Source organism: Watersipora subatra, chromosome 8 (assembly GCF_963576615.1).
Source record: "Watersipora subatra chromosome 8, tzWatSuba1.1, whole genome shotgun sequence".
Taxonomy (NCBI): domain Eukaryota; kingdom Metazoa; phylum Bryozoa; class Gymnolaemata; order Cheilostomatida; family Watersiporidae; genus Watersipora; species Watersipora subatra.
The window spans coordinates 34,293,969-34,318,862 of NC_088715.1; the positions used below are offsets into that span (position 1 = coordinate 34,293,969).

The 24,894-nt window shown below is 33.9% G+C and overlaps 1 protein-coding gene across 1 annotated transcript; it reads right to left on the minus strand.

Moving 5' to 3' along the window:
* LOC137401983 (uncharacterized) lies at positions 1 to 22,869 on the minus strand. The gene is made up of 6 exons (XM_068088452.1): positions 22,680 to 22,869; positions 18,815 to 18,917; positions 9,266 to 9,435; positions 3,514 to 3,687; positions 1,963 to 2,056; positions 1 to 604 (listed from the first exon to the last, which is right to left on the minus strand). Exons 2-6 carry the CDS (start codon positions 18,873 to 18,875, stop codon positions 324 to 326), a joined length of 780 nt encoding a protein of 259 aa, XP_067944553.1. The 5' UTR covers positions 18,876 to 18,917; positions 22,680 to 22,869; the 3' UTR covers positions 1 to 323.
* Between the last annotated feature and the right edge of the window lie 2,025 nt (positions 22,870 to 24,894).

Below are 24,894 nucleotides of genomic sequence, written 5' to 3' on the forward strand. Positions count from 1 at the left end.
TATATATAGAAAAAATGGGCAGTTTACCTGCCATAGCAAGGTTTATATTTAACAATACATGTATATCAGATCCTTTATGTAGGGAAGAAATATCATTTTAGTGCCCGTCAGTACAAGGAGTGACATATATGAACAGTTACTAGGATATAACATTGATTCGAAAATCAGAAATAATAACTACAAAGGTGTTCTCAAAAATATATTCGTGCTGAATGCGTAGAATAATGTCACACAGATGTTTTTTTAAAATAAATATACTTTAAGCTAAATCGTTAGCTATATATAAAACTTATATAATCTCTAATTTGGAGTTTTCCTCTCAGCTACATTTTATCTGGTTTGAGGGATTCTATCTTGTTTTCTAAATCTCTGTAAGCTTTTAAATCAACTTCTATTAACCTTTCAACAGTCTCTTCTAAATTTTCGAGTCTTGACTCCAAAATTTCAGCTATTTTGGATGACGATGTTGTGCTTATATAGGATTCTCTAGGCAAACTGTCTTCATTATCATGAACTGCGAGCTGTTGAGATAATGAATCGAGGTCTTCGAGATTGGAGACAGATTCATCTTGTGGGATTAAAGGCAGCAGAGCATCGAGATCTTCTACAAAAGTGTTAAAATGCATTAGTAGAAGCTAGCAGAGCGTTTTCAGGTTTACTAGAAAGTTGAATAATGTTCATGTCGCAACCTCTGTAACACTATCTCAGATACGCCTGCAAAAAGAAGTTTTTCTTCAATAAACAGTTGTAGTTATTAACTTAATTTGTGAAGCTTTACTTCTGATTACTGCAACATGTTCTCGTGCAAAAAGGGCTATCAAACACTTATGCAAATAAATTGTAGAAAATATGATGAAAATAGGTTCTTGAAGGATTTATTTGCGTTCTGTAAGCAATTTATTTTTGATTTTGTGTTTTTGGGCAACTTATTATGTGATTCTACGTAAAATCGTAGCTGACTTTATTAATCCGATGATGTCGGAAGCTGCCAATCATTACTATAATAAAAGCAGTGTCAACTCCTCTACCCGAGACTACGCTAAGAGATTAGGAAAAAGCATTGCACTGCGCAAGAATCGAATTCAGATATTCAGATACAAAGCCAAGCTCTCTATCAATGTTTCACTCAACCACCTTGCCATATCTTAGAATAATTGTGCACATACTTATTACAATCAACAATCTATTTATCTGTTTAAAGCCTTGGTTTAGTTGAAAAAAATAATGCATTATGTGGGGTTCGAACACTTGACACTAGGCTTTGTGCAATGTGCCATCAAAGCAACCAATTAGTTATCATGTTGAGTAATTGTGCACATATTTAATCTATGTGTTTTACCGGCACACATGACGATCTCTCACTGCATTTAGGACTGCCAATATGTTATTCTAAAGCGGTGGTTAAAAAGGTTTGTTGGGAAAAAGATTGCATCATACTGAATTTAAACTCTCTGTAATAAAAGTGGAAACATCGCATGCTTGATTTAAAGCAAAGATTCTTTCATCATATTTTCAAACCACAAGCTTTGATCACTAGTGATATTTGGCCCAGTGTACCAAGTGAAGACAATTTTGTTGGTTTTAAGTATTTAATTACATTATTCACATAGCTTGTTCATCATATTTAAATAATAAAATGCTAACCTAAAATCATGCTTAATATTTGTTGCTTCGTTTATCGTTATTACTCCTATTATTATTATCATTATTATTTAAAGATTAGTATATGTGGCAAGTTGAGTGGTGCAGTTAGAAATGTACTCGCCTGATAAGCTGACCATGTAAGTTCAATTCCCAAATAGTGCAAGGTTTCCTAACGCCTCATCCGCGACTTTGAACAGTTGGATGAGCAGATACAAAACTTATTATAGTAAGTATTTGAATACTTTATAGACAAAGTAGTACCAGTGCATGCAGCCTACTGTGAAGTATTCTTAAGGTTATTAAACCGAAAAAACCTACCTTGTATCTTTGTCAGCCTGTATCTTACATCATCAGAAATCTCAATATGTTCAAATTGTTTCACAGTGGTCATTCTGCGCTGATCCTCGAACCCCTGTAAGTTTATGTACATGAAGGTTATATGCAAGTAATTTGTTTGAAAATTAAAAATGCTTTTCAAATGTTCCTATATTGGATCATCACTTATTATAATGTAATTAAATTTAATAGCTTATACTATGTCATAATATATATGCAACTCTTAATATTATATTTAAAAAAAATTTTAATGCATAATTATGTTTTATGTTATAATGCATTACATTATATTATATTTTATTCACTGTGTTTTTACGCTTTGAATCAGTCTGGATTTACTTTCACTCTAAATCATAGAATTAGTAAATTATTAGTTGTTAGAACTTCGCTTCACTAAATTTGTGCAAAGGCATACGGTGCACGAGTAGTATTCAACATCATAACGCAATTTTTGCTGCTGGACCCAATTCAATATCAGCTGGATTCGGCAAAGCTCTTCTTGATGAAAAAGCACAATACAGTCACAATACATTACGTCATGTCTTAATATATTATAGTAATTCAAATTATATTATTTAACAGTGTATTATCTTATATTACATTGTTTTAAAATAAATACATTAAAATTATGGTCGATCATTATGTTACTATATCAAAAGATTTGCTTCTACAAATCTGGCATCCAGCTGAGAAAAACCTCTGCTAGCCTTGAAATAAGTATTAATTTGCATTGAATTTATAATCATGTATAAAAATCTTGTTAGAAAAGAATCAGAAAAACATTGAAGTTGCATGCGGTCCTACCTCTGCAACTAAATTATACCATAGCATTACGGACACAAAAACCTATTTATGTAGATGGTCTTTTGTTATCGAATCAGTAAAATATTTTATCTCTCACTTTCGGAAAAATCAGCGTGTTTGACAATCATTACTAATTCCACTTTTTAAGCCTTAATTCTGTTGATTATTGAAAACTAACGGCTTAGAAAAATTCTCATAATGTCTCTGAAACAAATACATTGAAAACTAATCTTTAGTGGGATAGTTTCCATAAAGTGATAAAACTATTCAACAATATTCTTTTCTAAAAGTGAAAGAGTTAAAAAGTTACCTCAAAATATAAATGAATATAACAAACAGGTTTAAAAACAAATGAAAAAGTTAGGCTGCCCGTTTCACAGGCAGCACGACCTTCAGTCAGCATGACACATATTGTTTAGTGGAGTTGTAATCAAGGACATTAGTAGTTTCAAGAGTGAGAAGCACAATGAATATGTACGCTTTTACATTGTTTACCACAATTTTGGTCATTGACAATAACCCAGAAGTGAAAACTGATATTTAAAATTTTCAAATCTAAAAGATTTATTACTAATTATTAGAATGTTATAAAAGATTTGTGTTCTAGTAGTTTTTCACTCTTTACAGTTTGGTAAATATCAAAAGTTATTACAAATCATTTTTTCACAGAATTAATTATTTATTCCATTGTTATGTAAGAATTGTTATGTAAGAATGCAGCAAACTTACCTCTAGTCTATTGATTTTTTGTCTCAGCACCTGTAGCTGAGATGAGAGAGCATCTGTTCTAATGCTATCTTGAGAGTTTTCTTTCCTTGTTTCTTGTGTTAGAGAGGAAGCAACTTTTGGATAACCATCTTCACCAGCCTCTAACCTTTTTATGAGTCTTTCTAAGAAAACTCTCTATAACAAAAAGTTTTCTTGTTTTGAAAGTACATTAGTCATGCCTGCAAAATGGGTCGGTCATAGCAATTTAAGTCTGATGTAGTATAAATACCCATAAGCTTTCTGTGTCTATGATAACTACTAGCACTCTGATGATCTTTTGCGCACTGGGAGAACATCAAGTGTAATAACTATACATACAAGTATTCTGAAACAGCGGTAAGGGTAGGTTAGTGAAGTTGGTAAAATGACAGGAAAAAAACGTTGAAAGCCGCAAGTTCAAATCCTTGATGACTTAGCCTTTATTCGCGACCTCTAATGAGGGTTTTCTAGTATTACCCATCCCATAATGTCTAGCAAAGCTATGAATTAGCTTATAAAATCAAAATAAATTTATGTATAGCGTTTCCCGCTCATGAGTTGATGTATGTTATGTCATGGGCTTCAGTGTTAGTAGCAGCTGTAAGGAAATGGGCCATCTTTCAAATCGGACACCAAAGCTATACAACTGCATTCACTCGAAAATACTTTCGAAAAAAATTATTAAGTCAAAAAAATTATGAGAAAAAAATTGATACATGGTTGTTTTGTTGGATGCTTTTAAACTGACATTCAAGGGTCAATGTTTCACCTATTTAACACTGTCAAGCATAGTATTGTATATACAAGCAAGTTACCTGATCTTAGACCGTATTAACAACTTTCTATTGACTGTGAAAGCACCTTACATAGCACAATTTTTTTAACTAAATACTATATTGAAGCTACAAACCTTCGAAACTCAATGAAAAAAACAGAAGTTAAACTGCGTAAACAGTAAATTTTAACACTCCTCAAAGGGTGATGTTTCAGAGGTAATTGCAGAAACATAATGATTATAGTACACTGAGCCTAAAATAGTTTGCATATTTGTTACAAATAGAAAAACAGATAGTTTTATTGTAAATATTTTTTTGCCGAAAAGAAGAAGCATTTTTGTTAATATTTTACCTGTAACTAGAAATGTTGATCAGGATGTCATAAGAAGCATATGTTATGTCTGCAGCCATTTATCATTTCTTGATCAGGTAGAAGTGTTCGCACCGTTTTTGCAATATTTCAAGAACTATGAGTCTAGCTGACTTAAAACTTTAGAAACGTACTGAAAACGTATTACGCACAAAATTATTAAAGCTTTTTATTTTTACGAAAATTTTTTGACGCTGTACTGAAGAAAGCTGGCTAATTGCTTTTCCGTTGTTGGACTATGGGATTTACTATAGATAACTGTACTGATATGAGAGTACTAAAAACTTCAAGTAGCTTCAACCACCTAATTAAGATATAAAATGAGTTAAGGATATAGACTCATAGACTGAGAAAGAATTATTGACGCATCCGCCGAGCTGCAAGGTTCTTTTGAAGAAGATATGTTTCAGAGGTAACTGAAAAGATATAATGGTTGCAATACATTGAGTCTGATAGAGTGTTTATTTTTAGTATGCGTAAAAAACCAAATACAGTGAAACATGGATAACTCGCCCTCGGATATAGCGAACACATGGTTAACTCGAATGGATTTGCTTGGTCCGTTCCCACGCAATGATAAATGGATTTATATAACTCGAACTCGGCACCATTAACTCGAACAGTTTTTTGCCGAATTCACAAACGGTTTCCGTTCAATTTATTTCGAAGGAGTTTCCACTAGTTGCGGAGCTGAGACTACTCTGCTTTCTTAACAAAAGCGCTTTTAGTACGCGTATAGTGTACGTATAATTTCCCCCGTGCCGTATAATGGAGCCGAAAAAGAAATCGTATAAAAATGATTAATAGGGTCGCTAAGACGTTCGCTTAGTTACGGCCAAGCTATAAACGTTAGAAGGTATTAGCGATAAAAGTTTAATAAAGATAGACACAGCATGCAAAAAACATATTGTAACAGTGATTATATGTGGATACATAAAGATAAAATGTCACAAATAGGCTCGTGGCTTGGTGTCCGCTACAATAGACATCGGCTTTACGATGGCATCACGCAAGCAAAGAACAGCGTGGAAACCTTCTGACAAACTTAAAGTACTCGAGGAAATCGAAGCAGGACAAAATCTATCAGCACTATCAAAAAGAGAAAATCTTCCAAAAAGTACAGTGTCAACATGAATTAAACAAAAAGAAAGAATAAGATCGTTATGTGACCAAAATTCATCAAGGCTAAGAGATCGTTCAACGTCGCACAATGATTTGGATGGCGTATTATTGACTTGGTTTAGACAAGTGCGTAGTGAAGGCGTACCTATCGATGGGCCAATTTTGTTAGAAAAGGTTAACAAGTTTTAAGGACTATAATAACTGTTTAAAATCTATTTCTACAATAAGTCACACTGTTGATCTTTGTTAAAAAAAGACCTTGTCACAGACTACACTCGATCAGTTTTTTAAATGAAACAACTGATCAGATGTAAAGTATGCTTTTTGCATTGGTCATAAATGTTTACTTATGTCCAGTTTTAAAAATTATCAGAAAGAATAGATATTTTTCTATTGGGCTGAGATTTGTTTGCAGTTTTAGGTGATGTGACTGACAAGACGTTTTAAGATTAAAATTGGCAAAATTGATCTCGAGTAAAACACTCAGAAGAAAAAATTTCTTCTGAGCGTTTTAACCGCGATTAGGTTTTGCCAAATTTAATCTGAAAAAGTTCTGGCGGTCACATCACCTAAAACAACACACAAATCTCAAGTGTATAAAAATATCTATACTTTCTGATAAATACTTTAAAACTCTACATCAGATGCCCTTCAACTTACAACGAACAACCTATACTTTAGTTTTATATATACATGTAGTTTGTATATGTATCTACTGATAAATACATTCACTTGTGACTGTGCTCTGATAACTTGAACGCTCTGATAACTCAAACACTTTCGTTCGGTCCCGTGAAGTTTGAGTTATCCATGTTTCACTGTAGTTTTATTTCAAACCTCTGGTTAACCAGGAGAAGAAGCTTTCATTAGTAAGTAGTGTTCTGCCAGCAACCATTTTTTATTTTCACCTTGAGGTGGGCTCCTTATTACGGTGACATTTCAAGAACTGATAGCCTATACAACTTGAAATGTCAAAATTGCACTGAAAATTCATTTCGCAAGAAGCAGCCAAAATGTCATTCTTTGATATAAACTGAAAGTGTAAAAACAAAACAAAACTAAATTTACTCGAGAGGAGGATCAGTGGGAAAACAACTCCCTGAATCATCTCCGATTCAGGCTTAAACGTGTTAAACAACCTTATCCACTGACTAAGGTAACATTGCTATCAGAACAGAGGGAAGCTCTACTAATCTTGCAAAGTGCTCATTTTCAAAACAGCTTTGACTCTTTAAAAGACGCACAATTTTCTTGTGCAATCTGTCTACCTCATAGCCGTAGGCGCTGTCACCAGCAGAGGACGCACTTGATTCACAATAAACAGCGTAATGACGCGTGATCATTGCTTAGTGTCGCACCTCTTGACCTATTGCTCTTTAGGGACTGTCAGTGAAATTGCAAAACACTCAGTGTATATGTTAATTCATCAGGAGACTGGCGGGTTATGCAACGTGATAAGAGAACACATATGGCATTGCCTTTTTTTCATCCAGTGAATATCTAAAACTGTAGGCTATCTAAGCTGTAAATGTGGTAAAAACACAAGCGCTTGCATATAAAGTAGTCCTTCATTTTTTGACAATCCATATTTGAGTAAATCTTCAATATTTAAAGATGATTTTACACAAAATTTTAATAGAACTTATTAGAAATTATCGGTATTTTTCTATCATTTTAGATTGTTTTTGATGTTTGACGTGATCTGACTGCCATCATGTTCCAAGATTAAATTTAATAAAATTTAATCATTCGAACCAAGATTAAATTTAATAAAATTTAATCTTGGTTCAAATTTTTAGAAGAAAAGTATGCGCTGAAAATGGACCAATAGTTGCGGTAGTTGATATCGTCAATTGCGTGTAAGTTGCAGCATTACGCGTATCTACTCTGTAGATTAATCTACTCTGTAGATTAATCTACAGAGTAGTCTACTCTGCTAGTTTCTTTGCAACTATAGACATCATAATCATAGTCACACTTTCTCTTAATCTTAGCGCTTTTACTTTGACCAAGTTTTTTTGATGTTAATCTTTAAACATCTTGACTGTCAAATCTTCTCAAACATAAAAAAGAATTGCAAATGATGAAACAATACCGATAATCTATGATGAAATCTGCTAAAATTTTATGTAAGTTTTTTTAAACATGTTTTTTAAATGTAATCAATTTATATAAATATGGAACGATAATTAGAAATTGTAGGCATTTATTAGAAAAAATGTTAAAGAGTAATGCTGGAGATGCTGTGTGAAGAGACGTGTAAAGTTATTTAATATCTGAAATAATATTAATAGAGTGAGTGTTAATAGAGTAATAACTCTATTAAGACTATCAGCAACAGGATATAATAATTATATGTTTTAACACAATTATTGTGTTAAAACGTTGCCCTACTTTTATACTAGTTTAGAGTTGTTATTACTTTGTTAAGCAAGTTGTCTATTGTGATAACTCTATTACAACAGCTAGATACAGTAAAATAGCCCATTTTAAGCTAACTGTCATATTCTATGAATTGCCAATTTCAAACGAAAGGATGCTATTTTATTTTAAATTTCAATCTATCGATCAACTGTAAGATTTTTTTTGGCAATGTAAAATCATGATTTTAAAAGTTTATTGAAAAGGATAGAATTTTCCATAGAGTTATCCAAAAAGGGCTCACAAGGTGACTCGTAATTGAAGGATGCCATTTTTGTGCTGATTAAGAAGATATAAGTGTCAAAGAAACTAATATATTTAAGATATTTTGCAAAACCAAGTCTCTGATAGTAAATTAGAAATTTTCTATAGAGTTATCCAGAAAGGCTCAAAAGGAAGGTCTTGTGTCAAACTGCATCAACACAAGTATCATGCTATGATACCTTTATGGCACTTTAACTTGACTCAAGACAGCGGTGATGATACACTTATAATCAATACCATGAATATTTATTATCTACGCTGTTCTCCTGCTGTGTGAGAAGTGTGAAAAACTGCTCTTAAAATCATGGAGCTAAATCTATCCCTGTAATGTCAATGTGTGTTGACATCAGAGCAAATGCCACCTAATGGCAGTGCATGACACGGAACAGTGTACGTAAATGTCTCATGCAGCTCTTGGATATATCATAAAACAGAAAATGTCGCTTGCCGCAAGTAGTAAAACTATTTAAAAATGTGGGGGGTTCAAACTATCAGTATGACTTTAACAAGTATGGTGAAACTCTAAACCCGCAGAGCTTTTCTTAGCTGATCATTTTTATCTTGTATAAGAGTTTAATGAGGCCTCTTGCTAGTAAACTTCTGACTACAATTATAGTTTATTTAACACATGTCCTCAGAAATTGGAGGAACTCATTTACCTGAGCAATTTTAAAGGGGTCTGATCTTTTTTGGCGCTATCCAAATCTTTCATGTTGTTTATAGCATTTCAAAAACAACCGGGCAGGCAATCTTTAAACTGACAGTATTGTTGTTTTCTTACCTTATCTTCTGTGGGAGTTGTTGTCACTTCATCATCCTCTTTACAATCTTGGTCATCAATACTTCTTTTCCCGTGGCGATTGAACATTCTTTTGCATGGTGGCAGCTTTGTATGATCAGCATCTGCTTCCAGAAGCTTATACAAGCATTCTAAGTCATCTTTGCATTTATCTACAAAAAAAATTCATTTATTTTAGAAATGGGACGGATATATGCTGATAATGACAGTTTTGAGTAATTAATCTTTTTTAATGGATGACTATTTAGGGTGCTTTTGGAATGCCTACCCAAGTTCTAAACTGATGTTCATCACAAAAAATCAAGAAAATGGCAATCTTGGAATATGGTATGCAATAAACATTCATTTAGTAGTAGTGCTTCTTATCCCAGGTTCGATCGAACCCTAGGGGTTCAATGAGCCAGTCTCAGGGGTTCGGAGAACGTCTCTCAAAGGTAACCGCAGAAGCGACACTAGTTTGCAAGCTATGTCTTTATGAAAACATATGTAACTAGTTGTGAATTCATGTACTTTAACAATTTTGTTCTTGAAACACAGTGATGATAATGCACAGATCATTTTGTGCGCCAGAAACGCACAAAACTGTCTTGAATGCAAAAAAAGTCATATTTATACATATAAGCTCTAATTGTTAATCACGATAGTGGAAAAAATGTCCAAACTTTTTCTGGAACGCATTTGCAGACGTGCTTTTGTAGCATCAGCAGATGTAAAAGCTGATGCTGATCAACATGAAATTAATAGCTTTTTTATATAGGCCTACCTTGTGTTTCAAAAGTTATGAGAACTTATATGCAACATTATCAAATAAAAGGCGTTGCGAAATACTTAATTATATTTGAAGTAAAAAGTTATTTGGGTCGCGAGAATAACCTTCTAAAGACACTCGCCGCCTATGCACCTATTCGTTGCCAACCAATCTTACACAACTTGTCCTCGTGTATCCAATTAGGGCAAAAGGACAACAACTCTCCTACAACTATTGAAGGCATTTATTGAGCCCGATTAATAACATCTATGCTAATCCTTTGCTCCCTACTTGTGGAGAATTCGGAAGCACCCTGACTCATTGTGCCTTTCATCAGTCAAATGTTTTGGGGACGCAATAGGAATATGCTCTAAAAAGTATCAATGCGTTCAGAAAGCGTGGCAATTGCACAAAAATGTTTCAGCACTTTTGCAATAACCCTGTTGTTTCAGCAGTAGTTTTATTAAACCGGCGAATAGTCTGAGAAATCACAGGAAGAGATTTAGATAGTGTGTGAAATATTTATGTGGGTAGGTGTCAAGTCACTGAATAAAACTATTCAGAAATGTGAGAGGGTAGAGTTTAAATATTTCATAAGCGTTATATACAACTGGCTGCACAAAGGAGGCATTATCTACATGATAATCAAATCCAATAAATAGTTACAGCCGTGAATCATCAGCATCTGAGGCTAATGATAAGAATGGCGCTACCAGCTTATAACACACAAATAGTGTAGATAGCATGGTGTAGGTAGCATGGGAACTTGAAGCCTTGATTGCATCATATTCTACTAAATGTTCATCATAGATTACAAACAATTTTCTATCATCTGAGATTTGGTTTTCATTTTACATGGTCTGGCTGCCAGAATTTTTTAAGATTAAAATTGATGACAACTTGACTGCAATATAAATACTCAGACAAAAACAGACTTTCTCAAAACAATGATACCATAGTTGTACTAGAGGATCTCAATAAAACTCTACTAAATTAAAAGGTGCTATCATCCGAGTATACACATTATCTTTAGTGTTGAGTCATTAGAGGAGAATGGCTATTTTTGTAAAAATAGTGATGTCGTGAATCATCAAAACCCGTTATTGATGATTCACCACGGCAAGAACGGGTGATTGATGTGGTAATTCGTCAACATAAACATCCTTTTTTGTTGATGATTTACTAATCTGATAAAAGTTGTACACACTCGAGCAAAGACTATTTTAATATTAATAAAATTTTGGTTTTTAAAATTATTCTAGTAAAAATTTAACATATTCAATAAGAGAATAACAAAACTAATAGTAAAACCCAAGGAAACAAGAGATTATTTCTTTTCGACCAGATTTATTTAATGAAATATAATAAAGAAGAAAGCAACTGCTTCCAAATTTATGGAATGTATTTGGCTAATCTAGGTTACTATTTCACTTGGCAAATCGCTATTTAAACTCTCTGCATATGTATTGACTGATCTGAACATCTATCTTAGCATCTATTATATGGAGAGCACTCCATATAAACATATTAACTCCATAACCTATATCTCCATATTTAAACCTAGTGGTTTAAAATGTCTAATCTGTGAGCAAAAGATTCCGGGTTCAAGTCCTAATCAAAGCTAGTGACAGTGACAGGACCTTATAGTCCTCTAATATTAAAAATCTGACCTTAAATTGCTCTCTGCAACTGGGTATGTCTCCAATTTTTGAGGTTCTACTGGACATAGATTTGTTCAGCCAAAACCACTCAGCCGTTTTTTTGTACAAGAGTACTCTTAAAAACTCCAGCTATGACATAATACTTAGTCTCCAAGGGTTTGCTCACACACTATCCAGGCTTCTCAAACAAGCAGTTGTATTTCTAGAAACACTAGAAATTTTCTAGCGTTCCTATAATTACAACCGCCTGTTTGTATTTTCTAAACTTACGAGCTCATCTTGAGATATAATGCGTATATCATGATGCTAAATTTGCTGAACAACAGTGAATTTACAACTGTGTCTAGATTTGCTGAGCTGAATATTTGCTGTTGACAGATCACATTATGCCTTTGTTTCCACAGACATGTGTTATATAATACAGATGCAAGTTGTGTTCCACAGCCATACATACAGTATACGGTTTATGTACAATCAGCTACATTCTATTTACAATCAATGGCACAGTAAAACAATAACAAGCAGGAAAAAATTTTGTGTTTAACAGACATAGGAAAAATTCCAACTGTTGTTATTGTAATAAAAACACAAACAAAGCGATTTCATGCAAAATGATTCATTTATTCATATTTCCACATTTGTTAATGTATTTCTATTATTGATAAGAGTAGATTATTTCCTCACACAATAATTAGCTCAAATGATATTCACTGCCTACTAGGCTATTCAGGTTAAACTACAGTATACCTGTTGATACAAATGCTTTTACTAGGAATTGGGAATTATCTGAGTGATACAGTAGCTTGTAATTTTAGCCGATGCAGAGACAGATAAACTGAGTTTGGAGACATCAATTTCATTATGCTTATTTTGGTCTCTGTCTGATCGCTAATGTTTTCATCTTGAGACCAAAATGACAGGCGCATTGATATATTTTGTGCATCAGCTCACCAGACAGGCGCTGTCACCAGCTACAGTCTTTTCAACCAAATGTCACAAAGCTATTTGCAGTGATCATAAACTAGTACTTGACAGCTCAATGAGTAGCTGAAATGACGGACATAAATCAACCACTTGAGTGGATGGTCTATTAATAAATTGAATTACAAAATGTTTCAGTTTTATCATTGATGCTGAGCAGTTTTCAAAGAAGCATTTTTTGACAAAGTTTTATATCAGTTTAACTCTTTCGCTACCGTAAGCCGATGCATCGGCTTTCGTGGTAATAAAAGTACAGGCCGTAATTCGATGTATCGGCCTATCAATAGGGTTTCACTTTTCTTTTCAATACGAAGCCTACACGTTAGCTAGATTAATCAAATTTTGTCTCCAACAAAACGACCTTGTTACCAATCATGTGCAACCAATCGAAAAAAAATTTTTTACTAAGCAATTCCATTTCTAATCATTTTTAAAAACAAGAAAACCAAATCGATATTGTCATAGCAATAATAAACTCACCGCGTTCTTTCAATGCAAAGGAAGCGCCAGAAATTTTGCGAGAGTGGGAATCACTAAACAATTTTGTTCTTACCTTGTAGAAGGTTTTGTTTTAAATAAGATGCGTCCACAGTAAAACAATATCTGACCTGATTCTCGAGATTTTGCATAAATACTAGCGATATATTAATGTTTTTAAATCCGTTTGAATTAATTCGATCAGAATAATAATTCAGTGAGAATTTAATGCGGTAGTAAATGAATTAACAATAATATAATTTGATGTTTCATATTTATGATTAATAAGAAAAATGCAAGCACAGATTGTTTTTTTCACATGATTCGATTATCAATTTTTTTTTGTTATCAATTTCTGTTTGCCTTCAGTTTAGTTTACAGCTTTTGATTTACAAAGCAAATATATATAATGCTAGTATCAAAATCTTTACTAATGCATATCATTCTAAACAAATGTTTCTATTGTAAAAAGTATCTGAATACATTTAAATATTAAAATTTTATTTGTCCATAATATAGTTTAATTGGATAGTAAAACTGTTCCTACTTATATAGTTTAAAATAATGCAGAAACCAAAGAACAATTTTGCAGTGTTATTGAAGTATTTTGTTAAATGAAAAGGCGAATGTAAAACATTGTTTGACATTCACCTGACCTTTAAAGGTTGACTTGCAACAAAATTCACATTACCGTTATTTGATATGAAAAGATTCACCATGTCTTACTCTGTTGCGTTGTAGGTGCAAAATATGTGGAAAGGTGATTACAAGCCCTTAAAAGCTCAAAAACGAACAGAAAATCGTAGCCACACGAGACCGCCGTAGTTTGGATTCCCTTTCCAAAATGGCTCAAATGTGATGTAGTTGTGAGAGACGGTTTCTGTTTACATTTTCTTGCAACCTTATTCGTCGAAATATTTTGACAAATATACTTCACGCCATCAATAAAACTATATCTATTGTTCTTACGCGTCTGTTTTATCGTCATTGTAATGCTGTCACTTTTAGCACTGATATCTTATAACTTACCGTAAAAAACAGTTAAACTTTTTAACCTTAGCTCGAAGGAGTACATATCATTGTCTGATAATCATGACGAGCCTGTTGGTCACCTGTGATTATCGAAAAGTGCTGCAAAAATTATTTTCAAAGTATTGGGTCACATGATCAGAGAACGACTTGACAATTGAATAATGCCGAAACAAAACTGTAAAGTAGCGAGCATCTACATTCGATACGGGGTCTTTGGTAAAACCCGAAGTGTTTGTCATAAACTAGTACTACGATAAGTTTTATATTGAGCTTTGTATTGGCCTTTCAATTCACGTGAGAACATACGTGACAAGACGATAACCAAATTTCGTGGTTACGTCATCGAAATAAAGAGATTCCAATCTACGGCGGTCTTTCGTTTTTGAGCTTTTAAGAGCTTGTAATCACATTTCCACATAATTGGCACTTACAACAAAACAGAGTAAGACATGTTGAATCTTTTGATACCAAATAAGTGTAATGTGAATTTTGTTGCAAGTCAACCTTTAAGGATCATCCACATAATTGCAAACGGAAAATTATACAGCGCTAGTGAAACCATGCTTAGAAGCGTTTGAAATACTAAATGCTTTGCAAACATGAAGAAAATAATTTTAAAAAAGGCCAGAACTGCAATATCAAAACGCGAAATGTCTCCTTTGACTTCTAATAAAAACAATTATAGTGTTTTAGTCTGTTTACATCACATGTATATTAAAAGTGTAAAAATAGTGATCTATCACAGCTCTAAAAAGTATTTGTGTTTAACGTTTATTGTTGTAAAATTATTGTTGTATAGTTATAGTTGTAAAATTCCAACAATGTAAACGTTCACGGAATCGATTATTTGCATTGTAGGAGCTCTTACTATTTACCGACAGACGAAAATGATCTCGCTTCCAGATATGTCGAAAACACATTTTGCCCAGTTATTCTAGAACTTCAGTTTTATCTTTTTTGCTTGGTTGACCATGCAGTGAGTTGTGTTCAAATCAAAGACAGTAAAACAGACACATGTATTATCATGATTATTATCTAAATGGTTTTTCAGTCTGTGGTTTAATGAGTGTTCATGCTTTTTCACCTGTCATATGCATGATATCTTGGACACACAACTCTGTTAGTTAGCTACTAGTAGTTGATGTTTTCTAACAACAAGGCCATTATTTTTAACTCACATAGCTCTCTTAAAAACTATTGGAAGTTATCTACTATTTAAAAAGTTCAAGAATTGAATATTTTGCACTTTGTTTTATGACAATAATGGCAACTATAAACTTAATTGTTAAAGGTTTGTTGAAAGCCGGACTAATTCTTGTTATGTTATTATCACTATTACGCTGGTAGTCCAGTGCGCTGTGAGAGATCATCATGTGTAATAGCTAGGTGCATAGTTAATTCGAAATGTAGGAAGGTGACCACAGTGGTGCACAGGCTAGTGTGTACGTAGGACCGCTCAGCTGGGTGTCTGGGTTTGTGCAGTGCAATTTTTTTCCTAACACTTTTAAGATGCTTTAGGACAGACAAACAAGCAAACAGACAAACACGGCTTTTATTATACATGTAGTAAAGACTTCATAATGTTGCATTATATTTTGTTATATTGTATATTATTAGTTTTAGTATTGAGATGAACAGTTGAGCTTTTATCGAATTAAGTATAACAATGCTTATCAATGCTTATGATGGGCCATAACGTGGTATTCCAGCACAGTTTTAAGGCTAGGAAATCTTAGAGTAGCGAACAACTTCAAAACTCATTTGAATTTCTGAACTATTTCACTAGAAGTTCTTTAACTTTATCTAATAAGGTCAAGGCCTTTTCTGACTTATAAAGATTTAAAAAAATTACGTTCATCTAAACAGTTTTACTCCTATTCATTAATTTCATAAATAAAATTTTACATAACGAGACAACTCCAAATACGAAGGCTATCCCTGCTCATTGGCACAAAAGTCAATCTTGTTCGCTTGTGGAGACAACATAGCAATGTTTGTGCCAATAAAAACAACTTTTTGAAAAACCTTAATCCAATTTCTGTTAATTTTCACCAACTTCTCCATCCCTGATAACAACCAAATGCTTGTTGGAATCTGAGGAACACACTTATAATTTTTTTTCGATCTAATCAGGGAACAACTGAACTAACGGCAATAGTGGTTGAAAATGTCAACAGTAGAAAGCAGTGAATACTATTTTGATCACTTACTGTATGAGGAAATAATCTACTCATACCATTAATAGAAATATTACCTTACGCCTAAAAATCTGGAAATATGAACATGTGAATCATGTTGCACTTTTTGTACTAAATCATTTTGTTTTTATCACAATAACAATGGCAGAAACGCTTCCACATGCCGGTTATGTACAAATAAATCCTGTTCACTTTTACTGTTCCATTAAATCTAATTAAAATTTAGGTTTTTGTATGTAGTACATACATGTAAACCCTGTCTGTATATTGTGCTCTGTCAACGGCTGCTCAGACCATTCTAGAAATACGACTGTCTGCTCAAGAAGCTTCAAATGGTAAATTGAAACACTTTAAAAAAATTATAATGGTAAATTCTACCACCAAACAGAAATCATATTTTATCTACCTAATTCAAACATTCATGGAAGGAAATGTGGATTCCAAACCCATATAGTACATCTTTAGCTAACATTTGTTTTGTAATGAATATGTTGGAAAAGATCCTCTCAGAGTTTTTCAGAAGGAAATTACTGCTTCAAATATTATCTATGTCTGTACACTGACAGCCTAGGGCTAAGGGTTCTGTGAGAGACCATAAGGCACATAAAGCGGATAAAGCACAGAGAATAAGTATGCGCATAATCATTCCAATATGTTGTAAAGCAGGTGATTAGCCCAGGTGGTAAAGTATGGGACTGCTAAGCAGAATGTCACAAGTTCGAATTTCATGTGGAACATATTTTTTTCCCAATCTTTTGCTGTGGCTTTTTTAGAGTAAAGACCTTGGCAGTCTGGTGTGCCGTGAAAAGCCATCTGGTGTAATAGTTATTCATACAATTGTTGTACAATTGGTAATGCCACTGGGTGATTGGTTGGTGCAGTTGTTATAGTTTTGGTACGTCAAGTTTGAAGCCATGGGTTCAAATCCTATATAGTGCATTGCTTTGCCAACTTCTAAACGTAACTACGAATGGAAGGACATACTCTGACTGTTTTTATCAAGTTGATTAACCAAACAAGTTGGAATGCTCCCAAAAGCTTGAAATAACTGTAAACAACTGTCTTGGTAAGCATATACAATAGAATACAACTATATTGCAGAATCTGTCGTTTAAATGCGCATGTGTTAGCATCCTTGAGCTGTGAGAGCTACCAGGAAGTTAGCTTGTATAAGCACTTCAACGCTGGTAACTAGGATTCAAAGTTTGCTGCAAGTGTTTAAGTACTCAAGAATCTGTGGCTGAGCACCTATTAAAAAAGCTCATAATGCCTACTACAGTTTGCAAATCGTTAAATAAGTGTCCTAAGACATCTCAGTAAGACACTCATGTACTCCATAAGTCTAACAACGCAGTCATAAAATATGGTATTGAATAACTTATTGCTAGTGCCATAAATGGTTTGAGAATTGCTTGTACACGTAAGTCTAATTATAGACTAAATCGAACAGAGGTGAAGGCGCAAGCATAGGTGGGCACAGAAAATGTGTCAGAGGGGGTGCGATATTTTAGAAAAGAAAGCAAACAGATCATAGAGTGCTTTAGCAAAGCATTCTGAATAGCAGAAAAAATTGGCTTTTATTCCTAATCATTTCATGCATTGTCGGTATCTCGAATTTCCTAATCAACTATATATATGTGCAAGTTACAAAGAAAGTGTTTTCGCTATTCATATTTTGAAGTTAGCAAACTGAAAAGGGTTGTTGTGCACACTTCTCAAAGCGTGTCACACCTTAGCTATGCAACACCCATTATTTTATGCTGTTGCTATTTTAGACTGACTGGCCAGCCATTGATAGCTGGGAAGTGTAGGTAGCCACAAATTCATCAGATGTGTGACTAATTCACAATCTGATATTTTTGTTTAGCTTACTGTACGTAAAAGCTGTGCGTGTTTTCCAAAAGCACTTTTGCACTAACAATGGTTCTGTGACTTTGGCTGGGCCAGTTTGAGCTCAGTAGCAAAAGAGCTTCAACGACTGGAGACATGTCTAGTTGCAAAGAGAAATTTAATGCTGGATGACCTTCCTGCAGCCGCCAGAAACGTTTTTTTTAGGAAATTGAACCCTAACCAGTTGTTTCCAGTTCAGGCAAGCTAGACCACTATCATATCGGCGCTCTTAATCAGATGAATTCAAACCTGAAAGGTTTTTAGCAGACGTATTTGGCAAGAGATCAGATACTTTAAACTCCTGTATAGATAAAAACACCTTTGACATTTGTACGCTGTAATTTTCATATGAGAATTGTCAGTGCGTCAACTTTTGTTGTGCCCAAAGACAGAGTTTAGAAATTTCTCATATAAAGTTCTAACATTTTTGTAAAATCTCACAATATCAGTCGCTAAAATCATTATTCTAGAGAGTAGGCATACGGTCTTTTTACAAAAAAAGCTTTTATGCATTTCAGAATGAATGTTATATTATTTGACTTACCAATCGGTGCTGATAAACTCAGAACCAGACTAGAGAGCATCAAACCAATCTTCAATAACATGTCTTCAGTTTTCAGGATGAGTTTCTTTTCCTTCAAATCAGGCTGCAGTATATTGAAAGATTATTAATTAGGTCACCAAAATGCTGGCATAACAGCAATTAGATAAAAATTTGATACTCACATAGCAAAGCAATTTAAATTATTGCTGAAAGGTGAGCATGGACTTAGTAATAGATATTTGGAAATGCTACTGCTAATAAGAATTATAAATTATGTGTGAGCTTCTAGTAAAAATATTTTTTGAATGATTTGTACTAGTGACCTAGTGCTATTTCTTTTATAAATGTACGACCTTGAGGGTGGATGCTACTCAACCTGTTTTTAGAAATTTCATTTCACTGTATGTTTCAGCAGCCAGAACTCTTGTTTTTAAAGGCAACGATGTGCAAAAGATAAAAAGTGGCTGTCAATATCCCACTCGCTGCTCTTCCTTAAATCTAAAGCTACATCTCTCTAAATCTGCTTCGGGTCATCGCAGAATGTCATACCAGCAGTCAGCACAATAGAACGCTCTGCCTGATGAACTGTGTAGGGTTGTAAGTGGGCCCACTATTAGACGTGCCCTCAAGCTGTACCTGTTGAGCGGTGACTAAATAGTTTCTGGCTGCTTGCTGTTAACTTGTGGCCCAGCGCCTTGACTAGCAATGCTACTGCGCAGTTTGGGCCTCATCATTATTTCTTTTGTTGTTTTTCTGTTTTTCTGTTTTCATATTTTTGATGAAATAAAACAAACAAACAAAGATGCTGTTTAAGATTCTCAAAAGCAAAGGTGCATATTACTCTTTTTCCTTGAAGCAGTGTCAAAATTTAACAAGAATGTTCTAGAAAACCTTTTCAGAAACTATGCGGTAAGTGTACCCAACAAATCTGCCCACTCTTTCGGCAAGCTGTGCTAAAATTATGTTAATTCGAAGCAGTTATTTTGATTGATTCTATACTTAGTTAACGACAAATATGCATTTTTGGCTAATTTTCAGCTTTACCTTTTAATTTTGCAGTGATGATATGGATTGAATGCTTTCAACAACATGATGTAATCACACTCCCAAACCACTAGATGCAGCTAAATTTCCTAAGCAGAATACATGTATTTGTTTCGCTGATCATTGAATATACTTGAATTTTTTTAATTTTGAGATACATCTTCTAGTTTTTAACCATTAAATACACCCGTTGTCTCAACTGCTAAAAGTCTCCTTATTCTCCCAAACAGCAAGAGTATTTCTGTAACACTTATTTTATGTGATTGTATTTTATATGTATCGGCCAACATATAAAATATACAACAACAATCTACATTCACCATCTTATGCTTCAGGTTATAGACTTTCTGTCAATACAACATTCAATTCACTATCCTCACTCTAAAATACTATTAGATTACCGCCTTTTAAAACACTTTTGCTCTACTCACTCAATAATTCTTGATTTGTTTTCTCAATTTTTGTTTCAGGCAAGTAATGAAAAAAAACATAATTTGTTGACCATTTACTGATTTGGTAAAAGGTTATGCAAGCTTAAGCATATGATCTAGCAAAAACCTAGCATATCTAATAAAAGATTAGTTAAAACCCAAGGGAACAAATGACAAATCTCTAGATCATCCAGCTGCAAAATGAATATATTATTCATGCATTCGTATTTCTTGGTAAACATCCTTTATCCTTAGAGACGGCCAAACAGCAAACAAGAGTTTCATTTTGAAAGATACTCTATAGCTGATATTACTTGACCATTTCAATGAACTAACTACTTCGCTTAAAGTTTCCGTTCACCATAGTGATGCCATCTGACATTCATTGCTAAATGCAGTGATTATGGATGGCTATCCTTTTGAAAGGAAAAGGCAGACAAGCGTAAAATTACATTTTAGTTAGCCATGACATTAGTTCAGTGATCGCAGATAAAGAGTGAAAAATACCTTTAGCCCCAGAATGCAACGATAGCTTAGAGAAGTCTTTTATATTTGGCGTTTTTATTCTGATTGATAAGAAAGCTCCGATTTCAATTAACAGGAATAAATGGTCGACATGAGTTTATGTATTTGACAATCAACACAGTGCTGAAAATGTTTACTATAACAAGAGCCATGTTTGTGCATGCCGCGTCTGTCTATATGAAACCACGATTGAAAAGGGTTGCATTGTAAGGGATTCAAAGTTGTTTTATACCACTTAACCACAATTGTAAATCATTGTGCACATAGCTACTACACATGACGGTCTCTCATGGCATACCAAACTGCCAGGTTGCTAGAATAGTGTAATATCATCGGTTTAAATTTGATAGATTAATGCTAAATAAGTTTGTCACCTTCAGCTTTGCTAGCAAAGAAAGTCGATAAATAGTTTTTGTGTAGATAGGTATAACAGATCTATAAAAATAGAAAGTGCTTTAGTAACATTACATCTACAATATATATCTAGGAAATGCTGTTAAGCAGTTAAGCCGCTTGAACTCCACTTAGTCATCTGTGGGGATTTTTAGCTGCCTTTCAAAGCAGCAGCTAATAGTACTTCAGCTATTTAAGTGAGGTCAACTAACAAATTCTTAATGGCTATACTGATATATCTCTTTTTGTGCTTGTCCATGCGTGTCTGTGTGTCCGAGTAAACTCTGTTAGGATAGTTTTGAGTGATTATATCTAAATTTCACAAGCATGTGCTCCACACCTCCTGCCAAGCAGCCAAACCAACTGATATCCAAGCTCCTTTTTCTTCCTTACAACCAGCCTCTTAATTAAACATTAAGCCAGCATCAATGACGCTACAAAGAGCTTGGAAAAATCGACTAGAAAAAAAAAACAGAAACGAGATCAAATATATAATAAAACAGTTTGAAAAAACAAAATTACCAAAGTCACGTGTTTCTTCCTTAAACAACTAGCAAAGAATTTTAGGATCACGAGCAACTCTGTGCAGAAAGATTAAATTGGTCAACTCAACCATCCTTGGTTGACTAACATTGCACCTCAGCAGGTCATTCATCAAACTGTAGATTTGATCCCATAAGTCAGGATCAAAAACTTTGGTGTTCATTCACCTGAAAGAAACTTGTTGATTTATGGCAGCTGAAGGTCTTCTCCCATGAAACGCTATACACTCGTGGATAACTCAAATTCCAACCAAGACAAGTGAGAGTGAGAAAAAACTTTAGGGGTGACTGCTTTTTGTGGCTTGTTGCTTCACCCATATCTGATTTTGTTTATAATGTGACAGACAGCTCAAAACTACCAGACAGCCCAAAACCACCAAGAGACTACTTGGCTTGTGATAACAACCTCTTTCAGAAAGTTCAATAAAGGAGTTTGTCTATAATATCTGGTATTGTAACTAAATATATAATGTTTACAATGATGCTTTGATTCAGTTAGTTTTTAGCTAAAATGGCAATGTACTATTATTGTAGGATAAGAATAAAATACAAAGCAACTTGTTGAGAAGCTAGCGAGGCAGGTGGAAAAGTCATACTGGCAAGATAATTACTTGAAATAATCTAATTATCCAGCAAAATCATTGATATTGCTGGACGGCTTTGAGATAACAAGCACCTACATTTAGCTGAAGGAAGAGTACATGATGCATCAGGCTGTCAAATTATAAAATTTCTAGCAAGATTCTGTCTGATGCAATAATTTTCCCGTTTCTCTGAACTAATGTCTTCTTTGACTGCCTGATTGAACAACACTTGCTCAAAATTTGATGATAAAATCAAGCGGTGTCATTCTTTTTGGAAAACAAAAAATCATAGCCAAAAGTTCTTTCTGTTAGTTTATAAATATGCTAAGTATAGACAATGGCTTACCTCTTTTTATGAGCCAATGAATTTTTTATATCCAAAGTAACGCTGTGTTACGGAGATGACTATTGCTCTCACGAAAAGCCAAGCAGTAAATGTTAGTGATAATAAGATTTCAAGCCTTTTCTACCTCCGGTTTCTATACGTTTTTAACTGTGTCAATCAAGGTGAGTAAACATTGCTGATTTTCACTGATATCCACGTACGATCCAAGTATTATAGACACCCGTAGCTGCTTTAGTAAACTGCGTGGTCAACCAGCGTAACCTAACGCCTAACGACTAACTCTACTGTAGATATCCAATTAGTTGCTCATTGCCCTGCTTACTGTAGCATAAAAATACTGTAACTCTTCTATAAAATGCTTTTTAATAGTTGTTAATATTTGTTTTCATTAACTGTAATGTGGGAAGTTATGACCATTATTTAACAAAGTTTTTATCTAATACTTTTTGCCGACACAGATGATACTTTTCCAAAAGAGCTGCCAAGGAAATGTTGAAAATCGAATTAATTATTTTCATATTAGAGCTACATATACTCACAATATGTTACACAACTTTACATGGATTCATAGCGTAACTTCCTGTTTTTGTGCTAGAGATAGAGTGGTAAATTTGATGCAGCGTTATGATGGTGAAAAGGTTACAGAAAGGTTCTTGGCTCAACCCTTATTTGCTCATCACTAGGAAGACTGAGTTCTGAGTCTTTGACTCAGTTACATTCTATTCAACTGCACATATTCTATTACGAGCTGTGTAATGCCGAGCTGTGAATTTCACAGAAAAAGCATGCTTTGACTACTTTGTTCAAATTTAAAATTTTTTAATAAATGAGCTTCGCCTCAGAAAGTAACCATCTCTCACGATTGTTCGTAAAGTTTTAACCTGCACGCTTTATTGTTTGCTAAAGGTAGAGCTGCACAAACAAATGAATCATACACCAGATTAAATGTTGCTAGATACAGAAATTTGTTGTTGTTGTAGGTATGAACATAACGGAACACAAAAAGTTTCTTGGAAATGGTCTATCGCCATGGCAGTAGGTATACACAAGGATAAATAACAGCGCCTTTCATTACAACTCAACGGTAACAATAGGTTGGTAAATAGAATAATAGCCCTTTTGGCACTTTTAAATGGAAACAGTTGTTAAGTGTGAATAAGCTGCATAGTTCCTGCGGTTGCTTTAGTTTACACAGTAGTTTGCCATTGCTTCAGGAATTCAAATGCCCCTTGGCTTCCACTAATTAGCGAGTTGGCCAACCGATCTAGTTGGCCAACTGCCAAATCTCACCAACCGCAAAAACTACTTTCAGTAGATTGATCTGGTCAAAGGATGATTCCTTTTCATCGAATTCTTTGATACTTGGAAGCTATTTTAGCAAAAGCAACAATGAGTCAAATAAATTCATGGAAATACAATAGATGTAGGCCTATTTTTGAGGTAGTACAAAAAAGTTCTTACTCGGTAAGGATGCATACAACTATACATAAAAAATCAAAAAATATTTTTAATGTTTTTGATGTTGATAAACACTCTTTAAAAAAAAACTATTTTTCTTGGAATAACTTTGTAAGTTCGTTTAATGTTTCAGCAATCTTTTAATTTCAGTACTGAATTTTTTTGTCTTGGGCATTTCATAAAAGCGTTTTTTACAAATGCCATGATTTCTTAGCAACTTTCAACTGAACATGGGTAAAATATCATGAAACATTATTGCATCAAAAATTTTGGTAAATTACAGTTGGTGTGGCTTTACAAAGATGTATAAAGTTTGCAGTCAGCCGATAGTTTTTGGTTGACTCTCTGTCTTTGAATGCGATTGAACTTTATATTTAAGAATATAAAAACATGGCTTCATACCTTCGTTATGAAAATTTGATGCCTGAAATTGATTATGATAAAATATTTGAGAACATAAAATCAATAGAATTATCTCATTTGAATCAGTTTTTTCGGTTGGACAGTTTTACTTCTGTGTCAGTGTAATTGGGCAGACTATTATATAGTGCTCATTAACATGGAATGAGATTTAACGAGCCCCTCACCTCAAATGTTAAAAGATGTTATCAGGAAGTGTACATATTTTTATACTACCCTATTTGAGATTTTGTTTGTTGCTTATTGCTTGTTTGCTGACTTCCAGAATGTTTCAAGATTAAAATCAACAAAACTCGATAGCTGTTGAAGCTTTCCGACAAAAAAGGTGTGCTTGGAC